General features: G+C 36.5%; 2 protein-coding genes across 2 annotated transcripts in view; one reads left to right on the top strand and one right to left on the bottom strand.

Annotated features, from left to right (window-relative positions):
- Window positions 1-13780, top strand: part of LOC133176652 (E3 ubiquitin-protein ligase HECTD1-like) — a 127048-nt gene that overhangs the window by 39410 nt on the left and 73858 nt on the right. The window lies entirely within an intron of this gene.
- On the bottom strand, window positions 7915-9646 carry LOC133202444 (uncharacterized). Its single transcript, XM_061338273.1, has one exon. The coding sequence runs from the start codon at window positions 9632-9634 to the stop codon at window positions 7946-7948; it is 1689 nt and encodes a 562-aa protein (XP_061194257.1). The 5' UTR covers window positions 9635-9646; the 3' UTR covers window positions 7915-7945.

Raw genomic sequence — 13780 nt, forward strand, 5'->3', positions numbered from 1 at the left:
AACCGAGGTTAGACAGCCCAAATCTAAATCATGCTTCGAGAATATGTCCTGATAATCTACCAGCAGCTGTCTGACACGATACTTCTCACTGTCGCTAAGTCCAGAAGTTGATCTTTCATACAGATCCATAAGATGCTCTGGAAACTTATCATCAGGTTCATATGTCTGGTTCTTTCTAATGAGAAGAGCACTACTGTCATTCGGACATATTTCAGCATAAGCCTCAGCTTCTCCAACCACAGTCCCCTCTTTGATCTTGACTGATGTATTTGAGTCATTTATGAAGCTCATAGTTGTTGTAGAGCCACTTCCAAGGGTATGAAACCCAAGAACATTAGATCTTAGATGTAAGGGGGAAACAACATAGTCACCGGATAATAGTTTATCTAGTTGAACCGGCACTTGGGCTATAGTGTTAGGTGATACACATGCTGTTCTCCGTATCCGGACGCGAAAGCCTGGGTGCCCTTCAGGTGGATCGGATATTAACTTTATAGGAAATTTCCTGTCCTCGAGAAACAGCACTCCCTTCTTAATGTTGATGATCCCATGGTTGGCCTCCAGAAAGTCTAGTCCTATGATCATGACATCATCCATTGATACGGCACAGCAGTCCCAAGATACATGAAGGTCACTAATTCTGAGAGACACATTCCTGAGCAATCTACCATGCACTATTTCGGTACCTAGCCCATTTAGCTTTATGAGCTCGGCGGTAGCTATTTGACTGTCTGGCATTATTTTCTCATTGACAGGCGTTATCATGGTAGCTGTGTCAACAATTGCATGTATAGGCTTCTCTCCTATGGTGACATTAAGTTTGATTCTTTTTCCTAAAGTCCTCCTTATAGTTACGACATTATCTTCTAGGCCACTTTCATCAGGGGTCAAGTGTTGGCCTACTGGCTTGACCCTTTTCTGTTTAAATGACCATTCATTGGGCTTTTCACTTCACTTGATGTATTGTGGTCTCTTTTGTTTGGAGAAGAGAAGCGCTGGCCTATGGCTGGTGACCGACTTGGACTTCGAGATCTCTCGAGGAAATGCCCTTTCGATAGAGGTGAACTACTCTGATTTCTACCAAAGGATTGCTGAACTGTTGTGGTTAATTTCTCAACTAAATTCGTAAGGTGCAAGATTTGCTTATCCAAGGAATGGTTGTTGTCATTCTCTTTAGAGAGCTTGGTTTCAGCCCTACAAACAGAAGGTTCACCTGCTAGGGAGCCCTCCCTGCTCTCGAGTGAAACTTGGCGTTGAGAATAGGTGGCTACTCTGGCGCTTCTTCTGGTCCCATATAAAGCACGATGGTTAGCGATGGCTGTTTTCACATACTTTACTGCTTTCTAAAGTGTTGTTGGTTCTCTATCCATAGCTTTCATAGCAGCTTCTTTATCCCGACAGCCACGTAGGAAGGTTTCTGTTGCTATTTCCTCAATCTTGTTCCCTTCACAACTCTCATAACCATCTAAAGCTAAGAAGTAGACACGCAGAGCAAATTCTTCCACATTTTCATTTTTCAGTTGCTTGGTAAAGGGGAGCTGGCGACGAGCCAGAATAGGTTCTTACTTTCTGCTGAATCTCTGTTCTAACTGCCGCTTCAGCTCTTTGTAGTCACCATTTTTGTTTACTTTCCTTGCATATTCCAGAGCTGCATCTCCTAAACAATCTAAAAAACGGAAAGCATTCTTATTTGAGTACCATCCACGATGAGGAGCAACCCTTTCAAATTGGTAAATAAAGGATTCCCAATTTGGGCTTTCAGTGCCTTTGAAAACAGGCATTTTCTGAACTTGTGGGCTCTTGCTTCTGGATCTGCTCCTTGATGCACGAGTCCATTTTGACATTGTATCATCTGATGAGGAACTGGATGATGGCGATCTATTTCGCTTACTTTTTTTGTTTTTCTACCTCTGCTTGGTTCCTTAGGAGTCGAAAACCCCATTATGTGGGGTTTATCTTGGGAAGTACGAGGACCCAAAGCAGATGTTGATATGTATTTGTCATCAATCTTCTTTTCACCACCTCCTTTCTTCTTGGAATGGAAGTTGAGATCCTGTTCAACTTAGAGCTCAGCTGAATCGGTGTCAGATCTTGGAAATCAGCACTCTCTAACTTTCTATTCAGGGGTGTGCTTGTTTTGTGTTTGGCCCCTTTAAAAGGATCCGAGATGTATCCTGAAGGAGGAATGACAGATGTCAATTTGTCTATAATCAGCTTCTGTTCCTTCCCCTTTTCTGACGGCTTGTCTAGGGTTTGAACTGTGTCAGCTGTAAGAGTCAGTGACTTGTCAATACTTTTCTCTGCATCAACTTCATTTGTCAGTACATGTGGCGTGTTGTACACTTGGCGTATAGAATCGACATCAGACTTCAGGGCAACTTGTGACCTTAAGGAGTTGACTTCATCACGAAGCATTTGAATGCTTTTGTTCATCTCCAGTAAGGTGAGATGCAGTTGTTTAGCACTTGTATCCTCTGCTGTGTGTTCAGGCTGATTTGCCGAAGTCTCTGGCTGGGGCTTCTGGATGGTAACAACACCTGCCTCACTCCATGCTGTCCATTGAGAGAGTGCAATCTGGGTCACATCAGCAACATCATTAAAGTCAAACTCTTCTTTTGTTTCTCTCAGTTGAGGAATTCTTTTGGCTTTAGCTTGTCCAATGCCCTCCAATGATTTCAAGTCCATCTCCGAGGCGTTGCACAGATTGATTGGTTTACTTATAGCCATTATCAATGATAAATATTTTATTTTTCAAAATATTTACAAGACAGGAAATAGAATGATAGCTTAGAGCAAAAGCAGAGCCAGTGGCCCCCAGTACCTACACAATGTATGGGGCTATATTGTCAGAAATTACAATCTCAATGATAGTACTGCTGATACTTTTCTTTTCCCTTTTTTTTTTTTTGAAATAATTAACCAGAGAAAAAAAATTACTCAAGGAATAATCCAAATTAGAGAAACAATCAAAATTATATGACACGAAATGCGCGCCGTATATCAAAAGCGAGGGAATTTAAGTCACGTGACTTCTTTTTTCTAAAATGTTGATGCAGTTACATAATATGTATTGGTCGAATATGAAATTTAATACATTTATTAATGTTTTGACAATAATTAATCCTAAAAAACTATGGTAATAAAAAGCATACACTTATATTTATTTGTTACGAACCACCTTGTGAAACATCAACAGTAGCAAACACGTGGTTCGTGAGATGCTCGGTGATTTCACAAGAAATTATGTTGTTGCAATTTGGTAACCAAGAAAAGCGTAATTTCGCAGATTCCACAGCTACCGGCGAAGCCAATGTCGTAATGGTCGACGAATTACCTGACTAATCCCTCCAGATTAGGTCTAGTAGGACAAGCTATGTCTAGCAGACGTCTGGCAAGATGGAGGTCAGGAAATCAATGTTATTCTAGATAGGTCGTACACGGATGAGTCGGGCTGTGGTACCACAATATTGCTACATAAGTAAGGGAAGTTGACGATTGAAAAGTTGAAGCCATCACGTTTATCATAAAGCTGTGTTGTTAGGTTACCTTTAAAGTCTTTTTCTAGTGAAATATCCAAATTTGAAACTGATGTGTCAGACTCTGCGGTACCTTTATATTTCAAGCTCACAGGGACATATGAATGGAAGTGACTATTGTTAATTGATAATACGTCTTCGATATTATTAGCTGTACTTTTGTTTACTTAAATGGGGAAAATATATTCAAATAAAGTTTCAAACTATTTTAATTTTGAGAATACCCTAGTACTTATAGTAATAAACAAATTTTATCATGCGGTGTAAAATTGCAGTTTTCACATCAAAGGGCAGATCACTCTATAGCTAACTGCAAAACATACTATGAAATTAGAATTCTAGAGATGGTTCTTAAAATTATGTATTCTTGCATTTTTGTCAGGAACAATTGTATGTAGGTACCGGTATTGCTTTGAGGTCAGCCCCATCCTTTTTTAAAAATCTTGATAATAGAAATCTTTGTCTAGTGTATTTTCTCCTCTTGACCCTACCTGAGGCCAAATAAAAAATACCTTTGTTTCCCCTAACGCGACCGACCCAATTAAAACGCGTCGACTGAAAAGTTTTTTTCATAAGATTAATGCAATATTTATTTTTTTCATTTATATATTTTTGATAATCACTGGGACAACAACTGCAACTGAGCAGTGAAGAATCTTTTTCGTGCCAGTATCTACTGCGACACTGGACCTAAGTTTTTATGGTCTCATTCGAAGGACCGGTCTCAACGTCCCGCATTGGGATTTGAACATGCAACTTAGAAATAGCTCCTTTATCGAGACTCCAAAACGAAATGCTTAGAACCACTGCACAATTCGAAGCCCTTGAAAAAGTACATTGCATATGTAATCACTGGAAGCTGATAGTAAATCTGTATGAAAAATATACTCTAACAACTGATGTCCAGTCTTTGTGTGACCGAGAATCTCTTAAACAGATGTATTCAATTTCAAAAATTTACTCTGGTATGATTCCATTTAATTTTAAGAATGTATTTTCCAAGCTGCTGTAAAAAAAATTATTTGCCTACCTACCTACCCAACGGATTAGGGGAAACAAAGATATTTTTAATGATGGCCTGACCCAAATTTCACTCATTGAAAGAACCTAAACCAATTTTCCAAGCAAAGGTCAAGGTTGAAAAAACTCGTTGTAAAATCCTTGTTTTGAGCAAATTTTCTCTCCCCTTAACTCACTTGGGCTTAACTTCATGACTTGAGTGTCCTTGGGTAGAGGGTATACATTGACCTTAAACCATTTTCTAGATGATTCTAGCTGAGAAGTCAAGGTGAAAAAATCTCTTTGCACAAGAAAACCTTGTTCAGAGTATGTCTTCTCTCCCCTCGGCTTAACTGTCTCAAATTTTACCCATAGAGTAGCCATGAGTTGAGGGTATTCAGGGATTCTAACCAATTTTTCAAGCAAAGGTCAAAGTCAAAAATACCTACTTGCGTAAAATCCTTTTCCAGAGCATATTTTCCCTCCTCTGACCTCTTTTGGGCTCATACTTTATTCATTGAGTGTCCTTGGTAGAGGGTGTGCGGTGACACTGATCCAATTTTCTAGATGAAAGTCATGATCAAAAAATTTCTTTGCATAAAAAATACTTGTCCAGAGTTTACTAGTTTATTCTTTCTAATTTCATGAAAGGTCAACATGGTCAAAGTCAGAAAACTCTTTGTGTACAATTTTTGTCCAGGTTTTATTTTTTCTCCCCTTGAGCCTACCTGGATCAAACATCAAGTTTTTATGTTGGTGGTCAAGTTTATAGCAAAACTCTGTAAATAAATTTCTTGATCATTTTCCTCCCATCCAAGTCAGAAAGAAACTACAAGTGTCTAGTGAGTTTTAGGCCTAAATCTTTTACAAAATACATGACTGTACATGTTTTCATATTTTGAGTATGCAAAAATGATCTAAACTAAGTTTGAAAACTAGTCACATGGGCCCTCACTTGACTTGTTTCAGATGGGAAAACATACCCCTCAGAGACTGAGTTATAATTACTATACTCGGACCTGTACAAAATTGGACTAGACCGGATGAAATCATCACTATCTTAATTAAAATAACAAGAAACAAACTAGAAGTGTGATAAAATCGATAAAAAACAGAGTTAATTTCTCATGTAAAACATGCTATATTTTGTATGTTGTTTAACTTTTTCCTCGTGTCAATTTAGTCCCTCCCTTTTGCTCAGTACCAAATCTCATGGTACTTGGGAAAAGTTTTCCAATATATATACTTATCCTATGCATCCAAAAATTTAAGAAGGTTTATGTATCGATTATTTTGTTGGGCAAGTGCTCCAGGGTCATCCCTACCCCCAAACACCACCCCACCCACCCACCACCCTCCTTGAGATTTAGCTCACCTGACCTGAAGGCTCAAGTAAGCTTTTCTGATCAAATTCTCTGTCATCGGTGTTGTCTTTGTCGTAAAATTTTTACAATATCATCTTCTTTTCAAGAACTACTGGACCAATTAAAACAAAACCGCCCCGAAGTATCCTTGCGTAAAGGAGATTAAAGTTTATTCAAAGGAAGGATCAAGCCCTCTTTAAGAGGAGATAAGAACAACTGAAAATTTCAAAAATTTTCTCCTCAAGAGCCACTGAGTCAGAAAGCCTAAAATTATATGTGAAAGCTTCATTAAATAATATTGTAGATTCATTTTTTCAAATCATGTCTTCCAGGAATAGGGTGGGGCTACAAGAGGCGATAAAAGTTTTACATGGGAACATATAGGGAAACCTTGTAGCATATCTACAGAACACCACCAATCGTCTTCCAAAAAATGATAAGGCTACTGCGTAAAATGTAAAAGGAGTTCTGGGAACTAGGGTCTTTAGTATAAAAACGCTATTTTTCGACCTCCATTTGTCCCCCAGTGTGAAAATGAAAATTCTGAAACCTTATTGCACATCTACAGGACACCACCAATTATCTTCCAAAAGATGATCAGACTACCTTGTAAGTAATGTAGAAGAATTCTAGGAACCAGAGGCTTTTGTATAAAAAACGTCATTTTTCGACCCCCATTTGACCCCTGGGTGAAAATGAAAATTCCGAAACCTTATTGCACGTCTACAGGACACTACCAATCATCTTCCAAAAGATGATTGGGCTATTGCGTAAAATGTAAGAGGAGTTCTAGGAACCAGAGGCTTTTTGTATAAAAAACATCATTTTCGACCTCCATTTGACCCCCAGTGTGAAAATGAAAATTCTGAAACATTATTGCAAATCTACAGGACACCACCGATTATAGATCAAAAGATGATTAGGCTAATGCGCACAATGTAAGACGAGTTCTGGGAACCAGATCTTAGTAGAAAAAGCATCATTTTCGACCCCCATTTGACCCCCAGGGCAAAATTGAAAATTCCAAAACCCTATCGCACATCAACAGGACACCAACTATCATATTCCAGAAGATAAATTGATTACCTATTAAAATAAAAGATGAGTTTCAGGAAGAAGACAGTGTGACAGACGGACGGACGGATGGACAGACCAGGTAAGAACAATACACTTTCTTTAGAAAGTGCGGCTATAATGAAGACTAAGTTAAAAAAAGGTTTTTTTAAAAAATGTTTTTAATTTAACGGTATACTATGATATCAGAAGAGCGCAACCCAAGCAATATTTCTCTGGTATTAGTTCGTTCAATTACACAAATCTGTATTTTTCAATGCTCACTAAAAAGATCAGGATATATATATCCTATGCAAATCTTGTAATTTCATTGTTTTTGCCAAGTGCTGGTATAATTTCTATTTGTTTATAGCTAGATTTACTTAATAATATAAAATTTTGAAATATTGGATTGTAGGTAATTTGGTATACTAAGTGTGCTATATGGCTTTACTTGTTGAAAAAAAAAACACAATCTGATTGTAAAAGAAAAGTACTACGAAAAGATGCTTGAGTTTTACGATTGACAATATCTAGTTTTAGAGATCAGGTGGTCTTCCAATAATCTGTCGGAAGATTACGCCACGTTATGCCCTGTTCACAGAGTGTTATTACTTGTAGTTTTTTCGTTGCTGTTCGTTATCTTCACCTTTTTCATTTTTAGCAGATTTGTTTTTGTATTCATATGACGCAAATTGTATTTAAAAAATCTTCTCCATGAAAAGAAGTTTCTTGCTGTGACCTGTTAAGCCGACATTTTGTCAATTAACATATTCATTTTCATTCCTATGTTGATTCGAAATGTCCCTTTGAATTTGAAATAAAAGCCACAACGGCGTCTGACAATCTTTTTCTTTTGATATTTTATTATTATATATTATTATATATATTATTATTGCAAGTTTCAATACTTCAGCACACTGATATGTTACAGTGATATTGCATATATCGATTGTTTAATTACAAAGAATACAAGACAGTGAAGCGCTCATTTCATTGCAGGTATTTGATTTTCTTCACATGTCGGCTTCCCCATTGAACTACAAACAGATTGTCATTTGTATCTGTACAAAGTCCCCAAGGATAAATCACACAATCTATGTAACGGAGGAACTGTCCATCCTGGTCTATGATGTGGACACAGTCATTGTTATAATCAGCTGTAAGGATGTGACTCTGACTGTCTGTGATGATTCCTCGTAAACTGATAGGTTCATTATTTGAAGAAGTAGTACGAGAATGTCCAGTGTACCTGAATCTCAGTTTCCCGGCCTGATTGACCACCACTACTGCTTTAGCTCCACTGTCAGACACACAGATATCCAGGTTCCTGTTCTCAGTTATAAATCGGTCATAACTACCTGTTGAATAGAGAGGTTTACCTACGTCATCAAACTGAATGGTTTGTTTTTCTGCGAAATCAGAATAACTGACAACTTTTATTTGTTTGTCATCATCACTTTCCATGATAATCAGGAGGTCACCAGAGGAGGTGCCACAGACACTGCGAGGTTTCCAGTTCCGTAATCTGATCACATTCTTTGTTTTTTCATTGTTCACAAAATTCACAGTTCTATCATCGTAATCAGTATAAACTAGATCTCCACTTTTGGTAACAGCTATATCAGATGGCGAGTTCCCTGACTTGGTTCTGATTGACTTAAGTTGTTGTGGTTCCTCGAGCTCGTTGATGCTGAAGAGTTTCATGAGGTTGCCAGTTCCACTTGCCCATATTTCTTCATCACTCAGACAGGCTACATTGTAAGGGTGTCCATACCCAGTGCGTATGTTAATGATAGTCTGAGGTTCATCAAGCAGCTGTTTGACTGGAGGAGAGGATGCAGCATCTGTTGATTTATGTATTGTTGTCATGCTGTAGCCATGTTCATCTGAAGTTAAAGAACTAGATGTTAAGGTTCCAAAAATTTCTCCGAGGATTTTTCCTGGAATGAATTTTGGTAAAGATGGTACTAGTTTTTCTGGAAGTTTTCTGTACATATGTACATTTGATGTAACACTTAATAGTTCTGACATGTCATAAGTGTCTATTGCAAATTCTGTTGATTTGATATCATCCTGAATGTTAGAAATTTTCTTGTTAATTTCATCCAGATGTTTCTGTAGAGTTTTGAACTGTGTGCTTTTCATTTGATCAACTTCAGCTTTAAGTTTCTTGACAAGTTTGTCAATTTCTCTGTAGCAATCCATTCCATGTTTTGTTATGGCTGTTGAGAGATCCTCATATTCCTTTTCTAACTGACTCATTCTGTTTTGTACATCAGAGGCAATGACATGGTACGTGGGATAAATTGTATCATTTAATTCAATTCTTTCTCTTATAATCGTGTACTTCTTTTTTTCCAAAACTTGCAAGATTTTAGATAATTCATGACCTAAATGTTGCTTGGATGCAAGACAGCTGTTACAGACAGGAATATCACATTGATTACAGTACATTTCACATCGTTCTTTGTCATGAGATTTACATCCAGGGTAGAGGGGAGTGGATTTTCTAAGAGAGAATTTAACAACTTCATGTTTTTTGGATTCATCAGATAACATGTGTTCTCCCACACAGGCCTTACACAGGTTGACAAGACATGTATCACAGTGCATCTGTACCACAGCAGTCTCGCACAGGTCACATCGCAGCACGTCCTGGGCACTGGTACGGGGGTTCATAGTTAATTTTTGTGACTTGAATCAGAATCTGAAGCAAAAAACGATCAAATTTCTTCTTATGAATATTTACACAAAAGAAGAAAATGAACTGCTTTGCCATTACATGAACATATAGACAAGTCACGTTTTTATATACAAGATATACATTAAATCTTTTCATAAAAGAACTTAAAGAAATACTTGTGAGTGAATTTTGTCCCCCATTGGTAAAGCATACTGAATTTCTAAAATGTTTTAAAACTGTTTATTTACAAAAATATATCCTTATTAAGTAACTCTTCCTATATATTTATTACCTGACTTGAGTTATGTTGGTCATCCTGTCGATCAATCTCCTTTTAGCACAGTTTGTTTCTAAGGACTCTTATCATGTTACTCAGTAACCTGTGTTATCTACCTGTCAGGCATTTATACTTCCTTGACAGCATGGGAATAATTTAGATTAAATACCTAGAGAAATTGCAATACAGGGATATTTTATGTAGATGTATGTGAATTTAATCAATTTATTATTTATTTTAATTTTTCTTTTAAATTAAAGCACAAGGAAAGTAATAAGTCCATTGTGTATTTAAAAATGTATCATTCAAATGAATATCTTTACATAAAATTGTGAAATTTTGGTCCACAAAAGAAGTGGAATCATGCTTGGATCCAGCCGGGGGGATATCTGGGATTTTCAGTTTTTTCAAATTTGTAAAGAAAGGTAAAGATAACCTTGCTCCCCCTTACTAGAAAACATGGACCCTTGGTAAAATGGAAAGGAAAATCATTGATATACATGTATATGATTGAAAGCAACTTATCCTTCTTACTTTCTCCCCCCCCCCCCCAAGAAATAGTTTTACGGTTTGGAGAAGTTAAGGCTTGATTATTTTTTGCTTGTAAAAATGTCTGAATTGGAATTTTCTGAGTGGGTATCCCCCCCCCCCCCCCCCGAAAAAATTCTGGATCCGCATGTCTACTGTTGACATGAAAATTTGGGCCACAAAATCTGAATCATTTAATTTCTTGCCTTTATTTGTATCATCATTAACTCTTTAAAATATCTATCAATATATCTTGTTTCTTTTCAGCAAATTGTTTTAATTTGACGCAATTTTTACATGCTTTAAGGAGTACACAAATATTTTTTTAGTTAAACTTTCAGAAATTTAATTTTAGCAAAATATGCTACAACATATTTTTCTATATATACTTTTACAAGTTCTTTTATCCCCAAAAGTTTTTGCATATTCTTTAAAAAGAAAAGTAGTGCGTGACGCTTAGAAAGGGTCACATAGGGATGATAAAGTTATCTCATACATGGCCGCATGGAATTAAAAAATAAAATACCCCCCCCCCCCAGGAAATCAAGCCCCTCTTCGTTTTTTTTAAAATTAGATTCAGTTATCTCCCTGCATGCACATTTGCACTTTTTACCAATATAGCCGTCGTGGCAAGTGGTTAGAGTTTTCGCTTTAGAGTTGCGGGGTAAAGAACTAATCCCTGCCTCATGGGTTCAAATCCATTGTATGACGCGGAAAATGTACATTTAAGACTAAGAGAGGCCAATGTGAAGGGATTGAGATGGATTTACTAGTAGTTCTCAAGAGCTATTGTTTTGTTACCCCCGCAAGGGGATAATGACAAATAGGAGTAAGAATGGGCAAGTCAACAGATCAACTTGAAGTTTTGTTACTGAGCACTAAGTTAACTATTTTGCTGATTCCTGATCATCCTATTTCTCTTGCTATTGGGCAACATAGCTTCGTCTCTCAGATTATTTTGTTTTATTTTATATTCAATATACGGATCTTTTTAGTGTTACGTTATACTGAAGGTGACTGTTGAGGCCATTTGACATATTGTTAAGCTTTTGTTTTTTTTTTAAACAATTTTAATATGGCCGTTTCCTTCCACCTGATCAATACACAAGGCTCACAGGTGGTGGGACCGATTGACAGGGGATGCTTACTTCTCCTAGGTACCTGATCCCACCTTTGGAATTCTCAAGGGTCCGTGGTTTTTTAAAACTCTGTTCAAAGATTAGTATTTTTTGTGTGTTTGTTTGTTTTTTCTTTTCTTTTCTTTTTTTTTTTTTTTACATCTAACAATGATCGTTATCTTAACCTTTTTCATATAAGAATTACGAACAATGATCATGCTTAAAAGTCAATTTAAACAATACAGATTGTAAGCACAGCCAACAGGGGACTCTGAAAACTGAAATGGTGTCTTGTACCATAAAGGAATTAGCACCCCCTATCGACCGCATAACCTGCCGCATGCCCCTTGTCATGTTCGTACAAGGAGAAAAATCCATTGACATCTCAGTTTGAAATGATGGCTAAACAATTTGTATGAAAGACAGAGTCAGCATTCCATCTAACGACAGATTGGATTTCCAAATAATGTCATTGTATCGACAACAGAATTTGCGAAATGTTGACTTTAAATGAGATTGTTGATATCTTTGTATCAACAACTTATCTGTAAAAATCTACCTGGTTTTTGAAATTGTTTGTATATATAACACTAGATGAAATCCCGCGCAAGCGCAGGAAATTGAATTTATACCACTACCGACAGAAAATATATTCTAGTTCTCTACTGACAGCCTACAGGTTTATAGCAGGAACAAATACTTTGTTCAAAATCCTGCATGAAGTAGATTTACCTATCCTCCCCCCCCCCCCCCGTTTTTGTGTTTGTTTTTTTTTAACTTGAAAAAAAGCAATTTCATTAATTGACGTTTATTGTGAAACCTGTCATACTATGTTATGGATATTGTACTTCAGATGCTCTTATTTCATTTCCGTCAAGGATAAAAACAACGAATGGGGGGAGGGGGTAAAAATTCACAGGTACTTGGGTCTTGGTTTATAAATATGTTTGTACCTTATTGATATGTAAATATGTACTTTACTTTTTTACATATCAATAAGGTACTATACATTTTTATAAACCAAGAACCAAGTACCTGTGTAAAAATTAGCTTTTAACGCCCTATGAATAGGCTGAGTATTTGATACAAAAGACTAAGCTGTAATAATGTAGCCCTCTCCGATTTTTTTTTTGATCTGATATTTTCTGGGTTCTCTCTCTCTCTCTCTCTCTCTCTCTCTCTCTCTCTCCCCCCCCCCTCAAAAAAGGAGAGGGCTACATTATTGCAGCTATAAAAGATTGTATTCAGAAATTAACTGTGCATTGATTAAAGCGCAAATTTTTACATCTTTAATTGTATTTGAACAATACCTTATTCGTTAATTTTCTCTTTTCATGTAAGCAAGTTTATTACGAAGTGCAAATTGTACTTTGGGTTCGTTGCTACGATACAAATTTTACCGACAAATTTATTAGGAAAACCTACTATATACATGTATATGTAATAGTCTTTCGACATATAATTATATTCACAACTTAAAGTGTTATCAGTGATTTACCATTATTTCAATTTTGACCATTTACACAAAAGTTTTTTTTTATGGTCATGTAGCTATAATCGCCTCGTTTTTTTCTTAACATCGGGTTCGACGCTGTATGATGTTCTAGAAGCTTCCGTCAATATAAAGATCGGTGAATGACGAAAATATTTTGCACATTTCCCTTTTTAATCGGTTATCACAACTTATTTCTTTTATATCATTTAAATCGAGTTTTGATTGAATAATTCAGTGATGACGTTTTATGTAATAAATAAACGATTGCTTTTTGTCAGTTTCATTAAAAATTGCCAGTTTGAATGTTTGAATTTAAATGTTATACAAAATTGCAAATTTTTAGGCAAATGCATTAAATAAAACTCAAGATATTAAAAATCAAAATTTTGGCTTAATTCTGTCCTCAGTTTATGGTCTTTGGGGCCTGGTCTCCAAAATATACATAGATGTTGGATAAAGAAACTAAAGCATCGTTTTTAAAATCGATCACGGGGTACTGATGTGTAGAATCAGAATATTTTTTTTAACAAAATATGTTTTCAGACGACCAATGACAATGAAGGTATGCAAATTTACGAGTTCCGTGTTTATTGACACGGAACTCGTACCATAATATAACGTAATTATATAACATTATATTGTCTATAACGTTAAATAGCCAAGAGCCCGTCTCATAAAAGGTCGTACCACCAGTCGTAACTCTTCGCTTGTGTAATTTTAGGAC

Source organism: Saccostrea echinata, unplaced genomic scaffold, assembly GCF_033153115.1.
Source record: "Saccostrea echinata isolate AGI-Se365-2 ecotype Australia unplaced genomic scaffold, CSIRO_AGI_Sech_v1 ptg000002l, whole genome shotgun sequence".
NCBI classification, from domain to species: domain Eukaryota; kingdom Metazoa; phylum Mollusca; class Bivalvia; order Ostreida; family Ostreidae; genus Saccostrea; species Saccostrea echinata.